This window comes from Hemitrygon akajei, chromosome 1 (assembly GCF_048418815.1).
Source record: "Hemitrygon akajei chromosome 1, sHemAka1.3, whole genome shotgun sequence".
NCBI lineage: Eukaryota > Metazoa > Chordata > Chondrichthyes > Myliobatiformes > Dasyatidae > Hemitrygon > Hemitrygon akajei.
Genome location: NC_133124.1, coordinates 122476571 through 122499560, shown reverse-complemented (window position 1 = coordinate 122499560; position 22990 = coordinate 122476571). Strand labels below are relative to the sequence as shown.

At 40.3% G+C, this 22990-nt stretch overlaps 1 protein-coding gene across 1 annotated transcript in view; it reads left to right on the top strand.

The window, feature by feature from the left end:
• Window positions 1–22990, top strand: part of LOC140730503 (uncharacterized) — a 214607-nt gene that overhangs the window by 21640 nt on the left and 169977 nt on the right. Inside the window, 4 exon segments of the mRNA XM_073051042.1 lie at window positions 7489–7581; window positions 8044–8604; window positions 14885–15050; window positions 21812–22037. Of these exon segments, the coding sequence (XP_072907143.1) occupies window positions 7494–7581; window positions 8044–8604; window positions 14885–15050; window positions 21812–22037 (1041 nt within the window). The 5' untranslated portion in view covers window positions 7489–7493.

Here is a 22990-nt window from a genome sequence, read left to right as displayed (position 1 = left end):
TTTTTGTACTGTGTCATGCACATCATGGTCCTGAAAAACGTTGTCTCATTTTTACTATGCACTGTATCAGCAGTTATGGTTGAAATAACAATAAAAGTTGACTTGACTTGATATTCACTCTCACCTTAACCACAAGCTGCTCAGCAGCCATCTCACAGGTATTCTTCAAATTCTTTCTTTTTGGATCCAGTACTTCTCTGATTTTCTCAACCTACCTGCATATTAAAATCCCCCATAACTATTGTATCACTGCCCTTTTTATCTCCTGTCATAATTTGCACCACATCCTGGCTACTGTTTGAAGGCTTATGTATAACATGAGAAAGTTTTTGACAAGAACAGCCCATTCAGGCCAACAAAGCTTGCCAAACTCCTATTCACATAGTGTGTTGAAATAACTATTGAGTTTAGATTTGCAAGTCTCTACAGTACTACTCTCAACTACACAACTAGGTAGTTTGTTCCATGTGTCCACAACTCACTGTGTGAAGAAATGATTCCTGATGTTAGTCTGAAATCTCCCTTTAACTAGTTCTCCATCTATGACCTCATGTTCTTGATGATGGATTAATTTTGAAGTAGCGGCTGGCATCCACTTCACTTGTACTCTTTGGACACTACTATTATGTCTCCTCTCATCCTACGTCTACTTAGACTAAAAAGATTTTTAATCCTTTCAATCTTTCTTCATAGCTAAAACCCTGCAGACGTGGAATGAGTCTAATCACCCTTCTCTGAGCTCTCTCCAATGCCTGCACATCCTTCACAAAATATGGAGATCAAAATTGTACCCAGTACTCAAGGTGTGGCCTCATAAGCACATTATACAGCTTAAAGAGAACATCTCTGGACTTGACCTCTACTGAGTGCATTATATAGCCTAACAATCTATTAGCCTTCCTGATTGTTTCTGTGCATTGTCTAGATGTTGATAGTGATAAGTCTACCAGGACACCCAAATCCTTCTCATACAGTGCACGTTCTAATTCAAGACCTCATTATATATTTATATCTGATATTTCTACTTGTATGTAATACTTTACACTTATTAACATTAAATTTCATCTGCCCACATCTGGATTTTGTTTAGATCTAACTGTACTGATTCTGCTGCCTGAATGTTATCAGCCCGTTCCCCACTAAGTTTGTCATAGCATTTGAATTATTTCTTATTTGCTGATCCAAATCATTAACGTAAATTAAAAACAGTAGTGGCTCCAAAACTGATCCCTGCGGAACCCCACTTTTAACATCTAGGTGTGAAAATGATCCTCTCACCATTACTGGTTGTTTTCTGTTTTTAAGCCAATTCTGCATCCATTCTCACACCTTACCCTGAATCCCTACCTTCTGTAATTTGATTATTAACCTCTTGTGGGGCACTTTGTCAAAAGCCTTCTGTAAGTCCAAGTAAATGATATCAGCCGCTCTATTGTTATCATAAATTTTAGTTGCCTCTTCATAGAACTCCAGCAGATTAGTAAAACGTGATTTCGCCTCTCCAAACCCATGCTGGTGTTCTTCTAACCTGCCTGTTCTTATCAATTGCTTTTCCATCTCCTTTGTTAATAATGTTTCCATTATCTTACCTATGATCCACGTTAAGCTTACTGGTTTATAGTTACCAGGATCAGTGTGGTCACCCTTCTTGTATATCGGGACAACATTAGCCCATTTCCAGTCCTTAGGGATTTCACTAGCCCTCACTGACTTTTGAAAAATACATGTTAGCGGTTAACTCTCACAAAAGCATTTTACATCTTTAACTTCTGCACTGTCCTTCCCTTTTGCTTTGTTTCCACTTTTCTAAACTGTTAAACTTTTGAACCTACTGTTTAGTTTAAAGGTACACTTCAAGCCATCTCACTGACAGCAATTTTGCTCTTTTATTTGCCTGTCTTTCTTCACAGCCTCTTTGCACACTGTATCTACTTGTATACTAATTGCCCCATCCTCTGCCCTATTCCTCCAGTTCATACTCCCCTGACAAATTGGAGCCCGGGTAACATACCAAGTCTTCTTATACACCTGATGAAGAACAGCTGCTGGTGTGGCTTTGTGGTTCCTCAATGTGGTGGGTCCAGGGCAGATACCTTGACGTGTTGATGCTCAGGAATTTGAAGCTGCTCACCCTTTCCTGACCCCTCAATACTAAAACACTTCACCGCATAGCCTGGGGCAATATTCATTGAGGCAGCTCACCATTGCTGCGTTATGAGGACTTTAACGCAACAGATAGTTGGTTGTCTGGATGGGATGTGATGCCTACGTTTCCATTGGATCCAGGAAAGCACATGGCAACAAAGGTAGAGCTGATTCTGTAAGTGAAGAAACATGGAAGTCTACAAAACTCCCGACTTCAAAAAAATTTTTGTACAGATGGTCCTGACGAAGGGTCTCGGCCCGAAACGTCGACAGTGCTTCTCCTTATAGATGCTGCCTGGCCTGCTGTGTTTCACCAGCATTTTGTGTGTGTTGTTTGAATTTCCAGCATCTGCAGATTTCCCGGTGTTCACCCTTGCTCTTTTTGGGCACTAGTATGATTGGAGCAGGTGGGATCCTCTATCTGCAGTCCTGAGAGCTCGGAGATGACCTTGAAAATTCCCGCTAGTTGGTCAACATAGGCTTTCGATACCCTGCCAGGTACATCAGGCTCTGCGAGGGTTCATCTTCTAATGTTGGCCCCCAAGACGGAGATCACAGGGTTATCAGATGCTGTTGGGATTCATGAAGGCATAGTGTTATTCTCCCTTTCAAAGTGTGCACAGAAGGTACTAAGTTCATTGGGGAATGAGGCATCACTGCCATTTATTCTGTAGATAACCCAAACCACCCCCACATCCTCCACCCCCCCCCCCATTTTCTTCTGCACACTCACTTGTCTACTTAATTTTCTTCTCCCTTTGTTCACCTCTCCCTTCACTTGGTTCTATCTGACCATCATCCACTCTGTAACTGTTTCCACCCATCACCTCCCAGCCCCTGAGCCATCTACCCCTCCTCCATATAGCTACATATTGCCAATCATTCCTCGTCCGTCTTGATCTTTGCAGCATTTAAACCCGAACTGCTGACTTAGTCCTTTTGCCTACACAGATGCTGCTGGACCTGCTGGGTTCTTCCAGCATTCTCGTACTGGTTCCAGATTCCACCATCTGTAGTCTCTTTTCTCTGCCCAGAACTTGGACTGAGGCCAGGGTCCCTTGCACCTCCTGCATTGAGAATAGTGTTTTCAATAATGAAAGTTGCCTGTAGCTGACATTGTGGGGTGGTGGGAGGAAAGAACCTTGCCTGCCCTGACTACAGGGAAGAAATTTTGCAGAAGGCTCATTCCACATACAGAGCCCTTTTTAAAGTTAAGGAAATGATGCCCACATCTGCTACACCTGAGCAGATTGGATACTCCTACCGTTGTCTCTTTAGTTAATGTACTCTTGAAAAAGAATTGATAAAGCAGCTTTCACTGTCTGGAGGTTTAGCAGCCTGTTAAGTACACTTGCCATAGGGGGCAGATGTAACATGGAGCTACTATTCATAGTGACACCTTGTATTTACAGATGAGCTGCAACAATTGGGCTGGGCTAAGCAGAGCCAGGAGTGCTGACGAGACTAACTCGCTCACTGTCAGTGAAGTTGGCTGGTGGCTGCTCTTCCAGGGCCTGCATGTTCTCTTGTCACAGCAATCTTGTCATGGTGTTCCTGTCTCACACGCGATTTTTTTTGGGTCCATTTCTGACTTGTGAATAGTTTGGAATAGATCCCTGGCATAACCTGGGGTCTGCCTGTACAATTAACCCCAGCCAGCATTGTGGCAATGACTAGATCTTCTGCTTTAGTGATATTATCGAAAGGCTGGTTGGAATGATAATAAAAATTGACATGTCTTCCTGTTATTGCTTCAAATGACCCTTCGTGGGAGCTTCCTGTGCACAAATCGGTACCAGATGTAAAGCAGTTTGCGATTATACAAATCCAAGTATCCTGAATGGTTTAGTTACAAATATCTTACAAAAGCCTGTGGCTGGGGCAGAAAAATGCTGCAAACCCTTCTTTCTCAGTCCTCAACCTCTGATGCCACTGGACCAAACTCGAGTTACCAATAGCAATTTGACTCATTTCTGCTGGTGGCAGTTCAGCTGCTTGTTTCCAATGCCTTAAAGCGAAATATGAAGGCGGCAGCTGGCTTTCTGGAATGTAAAAACTGTAAGCAACCTGTAAACATTTTAAATTGCTATTTAATTGGTCTTTACAAGCTGCTGGTTTTTTAAAAGGGAGGGAGAAAAGGAGCTTCAAGACTTGTTTCTTGGCTGTTGGCAACTGCTCAGAACTAATGGGTGGAAATGATCACATAAAGTTTCCTGTAGTTTTCTCTCTCCAACACTTAATGGGGGTTTATGGTAAAAAAAGCGATCCCAGAAGTTTGCAGTCTGCTTTGGGGGGTACAAATATACTGAATTATTTATTAAGGTGGATCTTGCATGGATCAAGGTCACTCACTGTATTGTTTAGATACAGTGGAGTAAATCAAACTGACAAGGAAACTGTTTTACCAGATTCATAAACCAACTGCTAAATGCCCCGTGACTTCTATTTTCTCCTGCAGCTACCTACTCTTTATAGTTATACTCTTTTGCTCACTGTTCCATATGGTGTAACTCAGAAGAGATTTGAATATGTTAAGTGTATTGCTCTTGTGAAGGTTTTGCAAGAATTGATGTGACAGTCTGCATTAAGCCTGACTCACCTTAAAGAATGAAAAGGGATTCTGATCCTACCCCTGTGGCAGTGCTCGATCTGCATGTCACTGCACCATTCCTACTTTTGAGTGTGTCTGTATATGAAATCATTAGATTGAGGTTTGCTTCATAATGCGTAACTCTGTGCACTTGAAAGGACTGCCCGAGTCTTCACTTCATTCTTCACCGATTTAAGATGGTTTCTGTCATCCCGCTTTATTTTCTAGGACAACTGAGAACAGGTGTTAGTCCTGCGTACATTTTAGCTCAGCCCTAGCCAAGAACATGTCCGAGATACGAAAATAATTTTTAAAGTCATTACATTTCCTTGCTAATCAAGTACTCAAATATTACCCAGTGTTGTTTGAGATGTCATTGAACTTGGCACTGATGCCAAGTTAATCAGTGAAAGGAAAGTGGTGATGGTATCAACGCCCCAGGAATTATATATTTTTTAAACTAGCGTGCAGCTGGAGTTGTTATGTTCTATTTTGTTCGGCAGGAATTTTGGGAAGAATGGTGATAGAAGATGAAAAATGACAGATCAGGAAATATAATTGGAAATACAAACAAAGCTTCCTTATTTGGAAGGGAAGTGAAAATGTGGAACTTGCTTTTACAAGGAGTTGTTGGACTAGTGTGGGCACATTTCAGGGGAGGCTGGAGAAGCAGATAAGGGAGACAGAAATGGAGGACTGCCATAATAGATTCAGATGTGGAAGGAGGAAGGAAGCCCAAATGGAGGATAACACCAAGATGGAACGATTGGTCTGAATGACCTGTTTCTGTGCACATCTCTGGTGTCATCCTATGCAATTTAATGATCAACTGAGATGTTTTAATCATTTATCAACATCAAACATAAACAATTACCTCAAAGGGAAGTAAATGCATATGCATTTCCATTTGGATTGGACGAATCCTGAAGAAAGGGCAGGCGCAAGAATGGAATAGAAATTATGTTGGAGCGCTCAGGTGCTGCAGCTACCAAAGCTAACTGTTAACAAAGCTAACACCCAGATGACAACAGAAGATGGTCTCTGGGCCATATCTGGCTAATTGAGATGAGAATGCAGTGCTGTTTGCACCTGAGCAGCCAGACAGATCACACCATATGGGAAAACAATTTCAAACAGCCTGCCATATCAGTAATGCACAAACCATTTTGAACAACAATGGATCAATAAAAAAGTATGAATAAAAAATTCTCACAGAAATCACATATGGAGGTGGATATCATTGAGACTTGACACATAGGAAGTGCAGAATAGGAAAGTGAGAAGATAAAGAAATGTGGTTTAGGTGTCAAAAAAACTGAGTGTGAGAGTTTATTTCGGTTGTATTTGATACTTCTTGTGATAGCAAAGGAATGAAAGCTATTGGATGAGGAAAGGTTCTGATGTAAATGACACATACAATATTCTGACAAAGGCCATGTGATCAAATTTTATGCCACTGCACATAATCCAGATGGCAGAAATACAAATTTATTTGTGTATTTGCATCTGTTTTGATTATTGTATGTCAATTAGCTAATTTTCCAATGCTAGTAATTTAGTTATACGCATAATCACCTTACCCTGAATGGTTAAAAGACTCACTAAATTACATAGGAAATGAAGCACACCAAGAAGCCACAGGAGACAAATCGAGCTGCTGAATCCTACTTGAGCAACACTTAGTGAAAGCTCTCCTTGAATAATTTAAACTGGAATAAAGCAAAAATGGAAGGTGGAACAGAAGCCGGTGAGGCAATATTTGGTTGAGAAACTAGCACCCGAAAGGGTGCATTAGTGAACTGAGGTTGACAAACTAAGAGAGCTGCATTAAGACAAAGAAGTGGTTGATATAAGCAGTTGCTAAATAAACTGGAATCAATCCTTCTTTTATGATTTCTCAGTGCCTAAGTGAAGAAATTCCGCCCTAAGCAAAGAGAGAATGTCTAAATGAATGACTTTGTTGAAAATAAGAAATATTCTTGATTAAAATGCAGTTCAAGGAGGAAGATTATGGATGAGTTTTATTATTGTTTGAAGTTTCTGTAAGTGAAAATACATAAATATCTCTGGTTTCAAAAGCCAATATGCATGTCTTATTTAGTGATTTGGAAGGAGAACATTTGGCTCATTGAATCTATGCTGGTTCTCAGAACAATGCCACCATTTCCATTTTTCCCACTTATTTTCCAATAACCTATTCTCACATGCCTATCAATGTCTTCCAATTCACTTCTACTCGCCTACAATGGGGCAATTTACAGTGGCTAATTAACCAATTAGCACACCTTCAGGAAGAGTGAAGAAATGGGAGCACCCAAGGGAAACCCATGTTGTCTACAGAGTAGAGTCATGCAGAGTCTACAGAGGAAGCTGCTGATGTCTGGATTGAACCTGTCACTGGACTGACTGTGCCACAGCAGCATTATTTGTTGTACCATTTTCAAATGAGTTGTGTAGTTTAAGGAGAGACAAGTCTCTCAAGTATCTACTTTTTGGTGCCCTACCTTATTGTTACTGGTTATTATGTTTCTCTGAGGCACGTTAAACTATTTGTCTGTAGTGTTTGTGCACTGATGTGTATAATATTGAAACCCTGTTAATTTGTGATGTAATTGCAAAATATAGAGTAGGAAAGGTTAATAATGTTTTCTGATGCCATTTTAGTAGGATTTTGATTCCTTGAGCAGTGCTTTTTAAAAGATTAACAAAATCTGAATGTGTATATCAATAAAATACTTGTTTTTTTTTTGTAGGTACAATGAATTTGTGCATAATACGGATTTTAGTGGTTTGTTTGCAGTCTTATTTATTTAGTGGGGCGGTGCCGGATGAAGACGCACGAGCAGGTAAGGACTTCTTGGTGTATCTCAGACCGACGTCAACCCAAAAGTATGAAATAACTCTTTGTAATTAGTTGTTATTAAATTGGTTATCAAATAGTTAACTGACTGAATATTCTTAAAGTACATGTGACTATATCCTTGAATATCTGAAGCACACTGGACATGGGTTATTGAAAGTCTAAAATACATGGTGACCAACACAACAGAAGGAACCTTGCAAGTATCAAATGTTGTCCTAATCTGTTGTCTCTCAGGCACAGTCACAGGGCTTTATACTCCATGGATACTGCCCAAGAAAATGAGGCCTTTGGTGTTGTATTTAATCCTGTAAAATTATCTAATTTTAACATGCAGTTTTAAAAGAAATGTTGATAGGAGAATTCTTACACAAAATATTTAACTGTTTTATTGAACAATACCATCAATTTTTACACACATTTCTCCCTTTTCTCTCTCTCTCAATAGGGTGTAGAACAGCAGTGAATGATTTAGTTTTCATCATGGATGGCTCCTGGAGTGTAGGATCGGATGATTTTGAAACAGCAAAGATGTGGCTAATTAATGTTACAAGTGGATTTAATATTGGACCTGAATATACACAAGTGGCTGTTATCCAGTACAGTGATACTCCGCGTCTGGAAATTTCTTTTGACCAGTTCCAGTCAAGTAAACAGCTGATTGCTGGAATAGAAAGAATTGAATATCTTGGTGGAAATACTCAAACAGGCCGTGCTATTAAATTTGCAACTGAGTCTGTTTTTCCTTCTTCACAAAGGACCATGGTGGCCAAAAATAAAATTGCTATCGTTGTCACAGATGGAAAATCTCAGGACGATGTCATGGATGCCTCTGTTGAAGCACGTGTAAAGAAAGTAATTCTATTTGCCGTCGGAGTTGGGTCAGAAATAACAGAATCTGAACTTAAAACAATTGCCAACAAACCCTCTACAACCTACGTTATGTTTGCAGAAGATTATAGCACCATAGAGAGAATTAACGAGGCTATGAGGCAGAAGATTTGTGAAGGTGAACACTTTAAAAAACAATAATTTCAGTTTATCTTGTAGCTGTGTGATTGCACATGGCTCTGTGAATATGTTGTGTGTTCAAGTTTATGGGTGTAGCTTTTTCCAGTTTTGAGCAGCTGCATAGTGCAGACTTGAAATGAAGCAGCTCAAAAGCAGGCAGGAGAGAGCTGCCAGGGTGTTACTTTGTCTGAACTGAACTGTCTCAAAGCTGATAGTGCAATGACAGAGGCAAAGGTTAGGAATCCCATTTTTTAATAGTAGATGGAGACTGTACATTAGGAAGTGCCCCTGTGTGATGAAAGAAAGTGTTAAATTCCAAAAATTCCAAAAGGTGCTGCTGCACATTCCAATCCACCGTTACAGGTGGGAGTAAATTAAAGAGGCTCTTCCTCATTGAAACCTTTGCTACTACCTCAGAACTTACTTTGGTTCTCTTGATAATACACATTGCTCCACATTGTTTATTTGTACCATCAGCAGAAGTATGCTGCACTGTTGATAGATTTTCATGTAGTACAACTTTGGATCTGCAAGCTAAAGGACTGAAAATCCTCCAACTACTTTGAGAAAGTGGGATAATAAAGAGGAAAACTTTCTTTTGAATTCGTGTTCGGCTTTCTTATATATCTTCCTGTTGCTCTTGGTGTTAACCCATAAGACAGCATCAGGTTACTAGGTAGTCTAAGGAAGCTAGATGACTATTAACAGATAATTGGCAGTTCAATCTATTGCCATAAACCTCTGCAGATGGAGGATTTTTGTGTTGAATCTTCAAAGGAAACCTTTCAAGTATCGTGCATCCCAAGTTATAGAGTACAAAACAATGATGTAGTTATGCTAAAAGAGCCACTCAGAAACAAACATAATGTGATTAGATGTGGACATGGAACCGCCACTCACCTATACACTGGGAGGAATTTTGCAGTAGCTAGTTAACCTATCAACCCACATGTCTTTGGGAGCTGTGGAGCACCGAGAGGGAACACTGCATGGTCACAGGGAGAATAGGCATTCTCTTCGTAGACAGCATCTGAAGTAAGGATTGAAGCCAGGTCACTAGAGTGGTGAGGCAGTTGCTCTACCTGGTGAGCCACCATACAGTTCCGTGCTTCTCCCCACTTACATATCTTGGCTCCATACTTACCAATAGAAGCAAAACAGAGAAATAGTTAACATTTCAAGTTTGATACCCTTCACTAGAGAACTAGACCTTGTCTGAGACCAGAGCAAATTTGAGACTCTTTGCTAGAGCACCGGACCTTGTCTAAGCCCTGAAATGTTAACTGTTTCTCTTTCCATGGATGCTGCCTGACCAGCTGAGTGTTTCCAGCACTTGGTTTTTATTTCAGATTTCCAGCATCCTCAGTATTTTTTTGACTTCCAGAGTTGCTAAACTGATATTCTTTTTCTCCACTGAGTGTTATTAATTCATTTTGAGAACGAAGGCATACTGAATCATTCCACCTATCAGCCAGTGCTGTCCTCTCTTTCACACTTGCGTCACACTGAAGTGCTAGGTGAAACGCCTTGAAGGAGATCCTCCAATGTATTTGTTACCTACTTGCAGACTAAAACCAGTGGTTTCATCTCCTTGAGATTCGAAAATCTTTGATAGGCAGTTGAAAGACCAGGAAGCAACTTTTGGTGTAGTTATTAGAACAAAGTTAGTTTTAAAAAGAAATTCACATTACAGGGAGAATTGTCACTTGGAACAGTAGGAATGGGGTGCATTTGACTTTTGTTTTACACATCCCTTACTTTACTATCCTTTATAATTCATGTATAATTTGTTCTGTGGGTTGTGTGAATTTGAGTGTGTGTGATTTTGCTGCACACAAGCTTTTCATGATACCTATACCTCATTGCATTTGTGCTTATGGCAATAGGCTTGATTTGATTTGACAATTGGAACTAGTGGAGGATAAGGTGGGGGGGGCGGTGGGGAACAGTTGCTAAAATTACATTGGTGGGCTTTTTGCTACTTCCTAATTGAGTAAACTGCGCAACTGTTCTTACAACAGTGGACCCTTGCATAAAATTCAACGACCTCCACCAATCCCAGCATCATGAGAATCCAGCTCTGCCATTGATGTGCAGCCAAGTCGCAAGTATGGGTTTAGACTACGGTATATATCAGCTAGCAACTGGCTGAATGGGAGAAGAGGGCTGAGCCATTCAATAGGTCCCTGCTGCTTCTGTGTATCCACCTGCAAATCCTTGTCTTTACAAATTTATGCTAAAAATCAAGTATATTTGAGAACAAAAGGGTTTCTTCAATCTAATCTGGCAAGCAGAAAAAATGCTTAAAATAAACTTGGCAGTATCTGTAAGAGCTCTTTTGTTGAGTAACTGGTTTCTTGATGTCAAGGATTTCAATTTTAATATGGAGTGGAGGAAGTCTATGAAAGTCCATGGATACATTTCTTTCAATATTCAGTTGAGGTATATCCTGTGCAAGGAAATTGGTGCCAGACAGCATGGGAGGAAATAGTGATAATATTCTGGATCCACACAACTGCACACAGACACTGATATAAAACTACAACAATAAGAAAGATCCAGGAAAAATATTATTTCCACTTTGTTGAAACCTTATTCCTGCAGAAAGCAACGTATTTTCATCTGTGTTTGAAATGTGTTTTGGTGAAACCTTATTGCAAATCCAAACAAAAACCTCTTTCATAAAGTATGGAACATTGAACAATGCAGAACAGGAACAGGCCCTTTGGGCCACGTGTCTATGCTGGTTGCCATGCCAAATTAAAGTCATCTCTTCTCTCTGCATATGATTCATAGCCCTCTAATGCCCACATATTCATTTGCCTACTTAAAAGCCTGTTGAACACCCCTTCATACAGTACTGTGCAAAAATCTTGAGCCCGCTAGATTTTTAAATGGTTTTAGATGGTATGGCCTCCAGAGAGCCCTGATTTCAACATCATTGGGGCTGTCTGCGATTATCTGGAAAGACAGAAGCAAGTGAGACAGCCAAAGCCTGTGGAAGAACTATGGCAAGTTCTCCAGAATTCTTGGAACAACTGACCAAACGATTTTCTTATAAAACTGCATGATAGTGGCACCTAAGAGAATTGATGCAGTTTTAAAAGGGTGGTCACACCACATTTTGATTTGATTTAGTTTTTTTTTACTGCTTGTAACTACTTTATAGTACATTTTTTGAAATTTAGGAACATTTTATTAGTTTTGAAAGCATCTTCACTTTACAGTATTTTTTTTACATGTGCTTAAGACTTTTACACAGTAATCTGCTGCCACTATTGCCTCTGGCAGTGTAGTCCAGGAATTTGTGTAAACAAAAAAAATTGTCCTCCATATGCCCCTTCAGACATTTCTCTCCCTCTTGCTGTAATGCTATACCCTCTAGTATTTAACAATATTGCCCTAGGAAGAATGATGCTGGCAGTCTGACCTATCTGTGCGTCTCAATGTTAGAAGCTCCTGTCACGTCTCCCCTCAACACTTTAATAACAATTGCAAACTAACAAGCGTGTGAATACTTACCTCAACACCAACCATGTATCAAAACTAGGGGCAGCCTGCTTCTAGCATTTGTATGAAGTGGCTCTTTCAGTCCTACCACAGCTCTGAGTCAAGCATCATTTCAGAAAGGTCTGATTGTTGTAGCCATTAACATATAAGCCTCCTTGAAACTTAATTTGGATGTTGACGTAGTCATGACCTATACTGGCTTTTTCCATCACTGCTGGAAAATCCTTTGGCTGACGTAGATTGTATGGCACAGAAATGTATTTTTTAGCCCATGGAATCCATGCCGACCAACAAGCAGCTGTTGTACTAATCCCTTTGTATTTCCTTCCATTCCTATCAATACCGCTCAGTCCCTTATGGGCAGCTCATCCAGAAGATTAAGATGCAGAGGCTCAGTGATGAGTTGGCCATTTGGATTCAGATCTGGCTTGCCCATAGAAGACAGAGGGTGATGGTTGAAGGGACTTATTCTAGCTGGAGGTCTGTGATTAGTGGTGTTCTGCGGGGATCTGTACTGGGGCCTCTGCTGTTTGTGATGTATATAGATGACCACAAGTGCAAGTTCAGTTTATTGTCATTCAACTGTACACATGTATACTGCCAAATGAAGCCATGTTCCTCTGGACCAAGGTGCACAACGCAGAACATATAACTCACGCATGTAACACAGAAAGTAAATATTAACACTAATAAATTAACAAATTATAAAGATGCATTTATGACACAAGCTCAAAAAGTGAACAGTATAGTGCTACTGGTGCTTCATGTGTGAAGACCTGAGTGGTGGCAGGGAGTTCAGTAGTCTCAAGTCCTGGGGGAAGAAACTGTTTCCCATCCTAACAGTTCTTGTCCTAATGGCACTGCCTGCCTGATGGTAGGGGGCCAAAGAGATTGTTGGAAGGATGGGAGGGATCTTTAACAATGCTAAAGGACTGCATATGCACAACTCATGATCAATATCTCTGTTGGGTGTAAGAGAGACCCTGATGATCCTCTCAGCAGTCCATGCAATCCTTTGTAGGGACTTGCAGTCAGATCCCTTGCAATTCCCATACCAGACAGTGATGCAGCTGGTTAGGACACTCTCAATGGTGCTCTTGTAAAAGTTGGTTAGAATGGTGAGGAGCGCGGGAGGAGGACTCTCCCTAGCCTCATTCTCCTCAGGAAGTAGAGATGCTGCTGTGCTGTGACCTGGATGAAAATGTAGGTGGTGGTAAATTTTTAGATGATTATGAAGATTGGTGGTGGTATGGATAGTGTAGATGCCTGGCAAACTATATAGCAGGATATAGATCAGTTGCAAACATGGGTAAAGAAATGGCAGTTGGGGTTTAACCTGGCCAAATGTGAAGTGTTGCACCTTGATAGGTCAAATGGAAAGAGACAGTACACTGTTAAGGGCAAGACCCTGAACAGTGTGGATAAGTAGAGGAATTTTGGGGTCTAGGTTTATGGCTCCCTGAAATTGGCTACAAAGGTTGATGGGGTGGTTAAGATGGCATGCTTGTCTTTATTAGTCAAGGCAATGAATTCAAAAGTCAGTAAATTTTATTGCAGCATTATAAAACTCTAGTTAAGCCACATCTGGAGTATTGTATATGGAGTTCTGGTTGCCCCATTATTGGAAGGATATTGGGGCTTTGGAGAGAGTGCAGGTACTAGGATGATGCCTGGATTAGAGGACGTGCCTGTTCTCTGGAGTGGTGGAGGCTGAGGGGAGATCTAATAGCATTTTATAAGACTAGGAGGGGCATAGATAGAGTAGACAGGCAGTATATTTTGCCCAGGGTTGAAATGTCTGCACTTAAGGTGAAAGGATACTTTTAAAGGAGATATAAGAGAATGGTAGGTGCCTGGAATGAGCTGCCTGAAGTGGTTGGTAGATGCAAGAACTTCTAAGAGACATTTAGATAGACACATGAATGTGAGGAAAATGGGAGGATATGGATATTGTGTAGACATGAGGGATTGGTTTATTTGGCCATTTGATTATTAATTTATTTGGTTCGGCATAACATTGTGGACTGAAGGGCCTCTTCCTGTACTGTATTCTTCTATATTCTATTTTCAATTGTACCACTTACCTACACACTAGGGACTGCTTAGTAATCCATTAACCTACCAACCTGCACATCTTTGGGATGTGTGAGGAAAGTGGAGGAAGTTCATATGGCTACAGGAGAATGTACAATCTCTTTGCAGAAATCACTGGAGATCAGGGTTGTCCAGGAAACTATTCTGAACTGTAGTGTGAGAATACCTAATTCTCAGCACTTAACCTCCAGTCAACAATGTGGGATCCTGTCGGTTGTCTTGGATGCAAGTAAAAATATCTTAGCATGAGTAGATAAGAACAATCATTCTTCTGAGTAACCCATCTACTGTTTATGTTTCAACCACATTTCTAAAACAGATTATTGAATCTTTATCACATTATTGCTCACAACTCAATATGAACTTCTACCTTAAGTCCTTCTCTTGAATGAGCTTTATAAGGACTGTTGGCTTGACAACTTATTCCTGCACTGACATGTTTTACCCATGAGTTCCTGAATATTGCATGTGGCTGGTTCATTAGGATTTCCATTATGTACTTCCTAAGGGAAAGTTATACCTGGAAGAATTCGGGTAAGTTTATCTTCAAGACAGTGAAAGAGAGATGCGCTACAAAAGAACATAGTTATTTCACGGATAAAACAAAATACTTAAGATCAAGTATGTGCTTAAAATGAGCATTTTCCTCATTTTACATGTTTTTTTTCCTTCAGAATCTGTGTGTCCCACAAGAATCCCAGTAGCTGCACGTGATGAGAAGGGCTTCGAACTAATGTTGGGCTTTAAAATACCTCAAAAAGCTCAGGAAGTGGTTGGATCATTGACAACCCGAGCGGGTTTCCTATTGTCTCCTGAAATTGATGTGACTGAAAACACCAGGTATAACTTATCTTTAAAAATGTAATTATCCATGGTACATCTCAGAATTGCTAGGTTTACGAAGTAATTGTAGGTTAGAAGAGCGTCAAAGCCTTGTAGTAATGTAGCAGGAAGATGGGCAATGTGACTGGAAATTGTTCAACAACTTGCTGTGCTGTAATTAATAGAGGTATCAGAGCATTTTTGTATGCTAATCAGAGATTAACATGCAGGTAAAGTTAGTTAGCAACACTAGTGCTGTTGGAGACTAACCATGAGGAAATTTTGCAGTAATGATGATCTGGTCTCCCTGCCATGAAAGACTATACTTATTTCAAAGCAGTATAATAAAGGTTTGCTGGATTGATTGTGATTTAAGGATTGTCCTTGGGGAAAAGTTCAATTAATGTAATAGTCTTTAAAATTTTTTAGACAGAGGTGTGAGCTCATGAATCATAGAGCACTAGAGCACAGAAACAGGCCCTTCAGCCCATCCAGTCCATGCAAAGCTATTACACTGCCTAGTCCCATCGACCTGCACCCAGAAGCTTCAGAGAGCATGCAGAGGGGATTTACCAGGATGCAGCCTGGATTAGAGAGCATGTCATTTGAGGGCAGGTTGAGTGAACTAGAGCTTTTCTCTTTGGAGCGAAGGAGGATCAGAGGTGACTTGATAGAGGTGTACAAGAAAAGAGGTATTGATAGAATGGACAGCCACAGAATTTATCCTAAGTGTAAATGGCTAATGTAAGGGGGTATAACTTTAAGGTGATAGGTGTAAAGTATGGGGGGGGGGTAGATATGTTGGAGGTAGTTTCTTTACATAGAGTGGTCAGTGCTGCTGTTGGTGGTGGTAGCAGCATAAACATTAGAGACATTTAAGAGACTTTTAGATAGCGCTCCATTTTTCTTTCATCTGTATGCCTATATGGGGTGGAAGGGTTAGATTGATCTAAGGGTAGGTTAAAAGGTTGGTCCAACATCGTGACCAAAGGGCTTGTACTGTGCTGTGTTGTTCTATGTTACAGGTTAAATAGACATTTAATGCACAGATATGAAATTTATTCATCCAGTGAGTTATGAAACTGTGGAATTCCTTAACCTGGGGGGCAGCTGATGTTCAGCCATTGTTTTTTTTTCAAGACCGAGGTCACAGGTCTTTTTGCCAAGGCACATGGGGAAAAATTTTGTGGGAAGTGAAGTTGAAGACATCATCATCCCCTATCTAGTTGAATAATGGTGCAATTCTGGGAACTGTGTGGCTAATCCTGTCCCTCTTCCTTATGCTTTTTACATTAGCAAAAATTGATTTTAAAGCTGTAGTGTTTATTTCAGAATATACTAAGTTTTAATGGTACAAGATTGAGGCAATTAAAATAAAAGTCTCTGGCATCATAATCTGAAAATTTTGGTACATAGATCATTATCAGAATATCTCCACAGGAAGTGCTTAGTACGATAATGAGAATTATAAATACTGGCTTGTCAGAAAATATTATTCTTGGATTTGAAATTTGACTGAACCTAGATTAAAAAACAGTTGATCTGAAACCTCTGCAGTTGCCTTTTTAATACTTAAATCTGAACTGACATGTTGTAAAATACTTTACTAAAGCAACATGCACATTCTACAGCAAAGTGATTTCAGTGCTAAAATTCGTTGATGCCTTTGCAAGATTGTCCCTAAGTTAATTTATATCATTAGCTTTTATGAATGTCTAAATCAGATTTGCGATTGCAGTGCTGTATTAATATATAACTGAATTCCTATTTTGTATTCCCTTCCCTTTCCAGGCATAATTTTCCTTTCCAGTTATGAAAATGATTGAACAATTGCCTGTAACTCTTGTTCTCTGAGTTATTTTTCTAAAATTCACTTTAAGACCTACATTTGTATTTCATGTGTTTGCTTTTACACTGCTGATGTTTGCAATGTATTATTTCCAATAAAACGCTCTCGTGAGTGATTTGGCACAGTAGATACAAGCATATACTTGTTCTAGTAACATATTAAATTCCTATAAATTCTTGGAGTAATATACCGTGTTTATTTGATACCAGTTTTCTTAAAAAAAAATCAGCTCAGTTCAGCCATTTTTAAACTTAACCTAATATCTGCCCAGCTGTTGATGTATCATGCATGATATGGCTTAGGTGGTAAGATGTTGTGTCATTATTTAACAAACTTGAATGTTGTCCCCTCTCTGAGTTGATGTTTTTTGCAGGTGATGAGGTGCCTTTTACTATTGTTATTCCAGAAGGTGATCTAGATGTTGCTAGTTTTGGTGGTAAATACTGGAGATGGATTGTGCTCCTTCTTTCCCTCTGACCATCCCAATCCAGATAATGTCAGGCTTTGGATAATCAACCTTAATTGATAACTGTAGTCAAGTTTCAAGTTTTCTTAACTGAAACTTGTATCTGCAGAGCAGGTCCTGTCAAGAACTTGGATAATGATTTAGCATGACTGTTAAAATGTTAGCTTCTATTCACATGTACACCTGACAGTCATTGTCTTGATTATTCTTGGTGTTGTGGTGTGTCTTGGTTGTTAGAATTGTTTATACATTCTGCTGTTGAATAGTTAGGCTGGAGATTTTATGTTGGTCCTGGATTGACAGTAAATCGAGATTGGTGTGTTAGTGACTCTGTATTTTACAATGGCTCTCTTAACTGCTTGACACTCCCCATGAGGGAAATTGTATCCTCTATGTCCTTGTGGAGATGTGGTCACAGTGGTGAAAGTGAACCATCCTCGAGCAATGAATTGGATTCCTTTGTCATTCACCATTTTCTTAAGGACCCCTTCTTCTGTGACCAGGATTTGTGATGCTGTGGTATTGATTGAAGCTCTACAAAACATGGTGTAACCAGTGGAGCTGCTACCTCATGACTGCGGTTAACTGGGTTCATTCTTAACTTCAGTACCGCCTGTTCTTTACTTCTCGCCTCTCTTAAGTCCACATATCGTCTATCGGCCCGTTTCCCACCACGCTCCTCATTTATACTGGCTACCTTCATTCTCTACCTTCAGACCTGATGCAGGATCTCAATCCTAAGCTTCGTCACTTCTGCTGCTTGACTTGCTAAGTTCCTCCGGCAGATGTTTTATTGCTACAGGAAATTCAGTGGGCAAGTGGGATTCTTCTGTGAGCTAACATAGACTTGATGGAAAGAAATAGTCCTCTCCTCTGTTAAAAGAATGTATGGACAGTACTTGAAGTGTAAACAAAACTTACAGAAGCACATGTTCACCATTGTGATTTCGGATATATAAATGTATCAGCTCAAACAATGTGAATTGTCCATTGTGTAATTCTCTAGCATCCATAGTATATCGAGTATATTCTCTCTGTACTTTATAGATGATACACAGCTAATCCAGTGGTCAGTTTGCAGGGTTTGTGACCTTCATATTTAAATTGGAGTAATTTTCTTTGGATCTGTCTGGTTTGGAGGATTCAAGATCAAACCTGTAGGAAGCCACCTTCCAATGAGGCATCATCTCTGACCTCTTGTAGCTAGCTGTGTTTGTTTCACCATTTCAGACCGAACCTAAATTGGTTGCCCAGGATTTCACTCAGCTTTGCTGATTTCATGTTTACCCTGTGCTGATTTTTCTCGTCTGCCATTTCAAGCTTCATTTGCAGCGACGGCTGAGAATACCAGCACTGGTTGCTCTGCTGGTACCACAACTCCAAAGCCTCAATGGTAATCTGTTCAGCCTTGTCGGCAGTCTGTACAGGTTCTCTTAATAGATTTGCTGCAGTCTGTCACCACCTTCTGGAGCAAGTTTCCTTCTATGGAGATGGGTGTGGGATTTCCTGCATCCTTATTAGACTGTTAATAACTCTCTGTTTTGGCATGTCCTGTTTCTGTCAATGCAAGCATTTTATTTGCAGGTACTTGCTCTCAGAATCTGCATGGAAGCAACAAGTGATAGTTTTTTTTTTACTGTAGTCCAACTGGTTTGTTCTGGTGAACATCACTTAAGTTTGTTAAAAGTTCTTTCTTGGGATTGTATCTTTCATCAGCAATTGGGTTTGGCATATGTTTTGATATGTGCAGAATAAATTATTCATGTCCTGAATTAGCCCTAGAAGCATTATCAGTTCCCTCTAGTCCTCTTGTACTTTTATTGCCAAGATGGCTGTGACTTCTTCTAGGCTTGCTTTAACTCTGACTGTTGCACATCAGTTCTTAGGAACTGGCACCCCTTCAGTTCTCAACATTTAGCTTTTAGCCAGCAGTTCAAATTCTTTCCAAGAGCTCTTGGAGATGATGACCATGGGCTTGCTCATCCACTCCATCGATGAGATGCCATCAGTTGTGCCAAAGTGTTGTCCACCTTATGTAAAAGTGCATACTGATTTACTTTGTTGTCAAGTGGTAGATGTTGGCGCGTGCATCAGCGTGTAATTTTATCAATGGAGAAAATTCCTCATCAGGCTTCACATTTGAACGTGCTGTCTGGTATGGGGTGGAGGCTACTGCACTGGATCAAAATAAACTGCAGAGAGTTGCAAACTTATTCAGCTTCATCATGACCACTAGTCTCTGTTGTATCCATAACATGTTCAAGGAACGATGCCTCAAAAAGGCGGCGTCCATTATTAGTGACCCCCAACACCCAGGTCATGCCTTGTTGTCATTGCTACCATCAGGAAGGAAGTCCAGGAACCTGAAGTCACAGTCAGAGATTCAGGAACAGCTTCTTCCCCTCTGCCATCTGATTTCTGAGTGGACATTGAACCCGTGAACACTACCTCACTACTTTTTTTTTATTTCTATTTTTTGCACTACTTATTTAATTTAACTATTTTATATTTGTATATAAAATACTGTAATTCACAGTTTTTTCTGTATTATTATACATTGCATTGTACATGCTACTGCAAAGTCAACAAATCTCACAACGTAATTCAAACAAGAGAAAGTCTACAGATGCTGGGAATCTGAGCAAAATGCTGGAGGAACTCAGCAGGCCAGGCAGCGTCTATGGAAAAAAGTACAGTCAATGTTTTGGGCCAAAATCCTTTGGCACAACTGGAGAAAAAAAGCTGAGGAGTAGATTTGTAAGGTGGGGGGGGGGGAGGGGGAGGTGAGAGAGAAATACCAGGTGATAGGTGAAACTTGGAGGGGGAGTGATGAAGCAAGTTGATTGGGGAAAGAGACACAAGTCCATGGAAGAAAGAAGAAGTGGGGAGGGGGGTGTAGAACAACACCTTGTATTCCCTTTAGGTAGTCTCCAACCTAATGGCTTGAACATCGATGGCTTGAAACATTGACTGTACTTTCTTCCGTAGATGCTGCCCGGCCTGCTGAGTTCCTCCAGCATTTTGTGTGTGCAGCTCACAACATATGCTGGTAATATTGAAGCGGATTCTGATTCTGGCCTGTACAGCACTGGAACAGGCCCTCAGGCCACTGTGTCTGCACTGACCATGATGCCAAATGAAACTAATACCATCTCTTTGCAGAATCATTAGCTTTGTTATCATGGAATTATGATGTGAAATTTGTTGTGGGTTTGTAGCAGCAGTACAGTGCAAAGAGAGGGTGGCACAGTAGCATAGTGGTTATTCTAACGCATTATAGTACAGGTGACCTGGGTTCAATTCCTGCTGCTGCCTGAGAGATACTTGTGTGTTCTCCCCGTGGCTGCATGGATTTTCTCCCGCATTCCAAAGCGCACCATTTGGTAGGTTAATTGATCTTTGCAAATTGTCCCATGATTAGGCTAGAGTTAAATTGGGGGATTGCTGGACACCATGGCTCGAAGGGCTGGAAGAGCACATTCCTCACTGTATCTCCATTTTTTAAAAAAAGCTACTATAATTGCAAAATAAATAATACAAATATAAGGAATAACCAGGTAGTGTTCATAGCCCAAAATAGCCAATTATTCTTTATCTATCAATATATCAGCTTACCAGTACACCTTGTCCAGTATTGGTCTATTGAGCCTGTGTTGACTCACAGGAGAATCCTTTCAACCTACCTTATAAACACCTCCACCCTGTCACTACCCCAGCAGTGACCCCACCCCACAGCTTCTAACACTCATCTACAAAACTACACGTGCAATAGTAGCGTCCAGTGACCCTACCAATCTGCACATCTTTAGGGTGCAGGAGGAAACAGGAGCATCTTGAGGAAACTCACAAAGGAACGGTGAGAACATGTAAACTCCTCACAGACAACGCCTGAGATCAGGGTTGGATCTAGGTTTCTGGAGCTTAGAGGCAGCAGCTCCACTATCTGTGCCACTGCACTGTGGAACAAGCAGTAATGTGTTTTGCATGTTGCTAAATCAAAAAGAAAAGCTTACTTCAGTGATTGGCTGCTGTTTTATCATTTCAAGTTGCTTTTCAGTCTGGTGGCTCTTTGCTGTATTAAAAGTGCTCCAATGAGTATTAAAAAAAAAATGACATGTAATTCAATCCTCTTTCAACTCTTCTAATTCTTCTAATTACCATGCACCTGTGCCCTTAGTTATCTACCTTTATTGTGAAGGGAGCTAGGTGTTTCCTGAAAAATTTGTTTCACTTTATGGTGATACCAGCAAATTCTCCAAGGCACATCTACCTCTGTCCAACCTCCTCAACAAAGCTGAAATGAGCAATTAAACATGTCATCTTTTAAGGACAAAGTCTATGTGGAAACTTCTGAATTGTTGAAAGGCTTGTTTTTGTGGAAAACGTAAGCACGTAATTGTGATTCAGATTTGCTTTATTGGTTGAAGTATATCAAATATAAAAATACTGCTTGTGTGTTTTCAGAGAGATATTTCCAGAAGGTCTACCTCCGTCTTACGTATTTGTTGCCACACTGCGGTTAAAAAGTCCAACCAACAAGATGAAATTTGACTTGTGGAGAATCCTGTCCAAAGAAGGAATTATGCAAGCAGCTGTCACGCTTGATGGAGAACAACAGACTGTGTTTTTCACGACGACCAGTCTGATCGAGGAGATTCAGACCGTGGTATTCAATGATAAAAGACTAAAGGTTGGTCCTCAAACTTCATGATGCACAAAGTTTTCATTTTTTTCAGTAAGTAAATCTTACTGAAAGGACTTATTAAACTATTCAAATCCATTTTGGGGTTTATGTATTTATAAACATAAATTAAGAGAATATGAACCCTGGGAAACAAAATCATAACAAATACAAAATTGTAAGGGAACATGGGCTGATTGTCCGGCTTTGTATTCATCTCTTTTGGTACTGAGTATCATATGGTTTTGATACATTCAGCATCAAAATTCTGTTTTAATATTTTAATACTAACTTTTTTTTGCTGACATTCATTATGAATTTCTGCTCAGTGAATATTTTCTTATGCAAGAGTTTGCTGCACTGATGATTTCTACGTGGTCACCACTAGCTGACCTGTTCGAATACATTTGTTGAAAGTGTAATGTGTGATACATGTAGACTCTCTGGTCCGTCCAGCAGATGGTGTACAGTTCTGGTCACCCACCTACAGGAATGATATCAACGAGACTGAAGGAGTACAGAGAAAATTTAGGAGCGTGTTGCCAGGACTTGAGGATCTGAGTTATAAGGAAAGGTGGAACATAGGAGAAAGAAAGGAGATTTGATAGAGGTTACAAAATTATGAGGGGTATCGATAGGGTGTAAAATGGTTGTTGTGACGTGTCTAGTGTGGTAGTGTAGTGGGTAGTGTTTGTCACTCTCGCTTTCAGCTTCCAGCACTGGCTAGCAGTCTAGGGAAAAGGAGAGCAGAGTCTCTCTCTACCATTACATAGCCTCTCCAACAGTGAGTTTCTTGTCGTGCCTCCTCACAGGTGACACGTGGAAACTGAATTTCTTTCAGACTCAGGCTGAACTACAGAGGATGGGGGGGAGGTCTGGCCCTGGCACATGTAGCACGCAGGCCCACTGCTGCGTTGACATGCCCCTGTGCTCATGAACCAGATCCCCTGCTAAGGGTAACT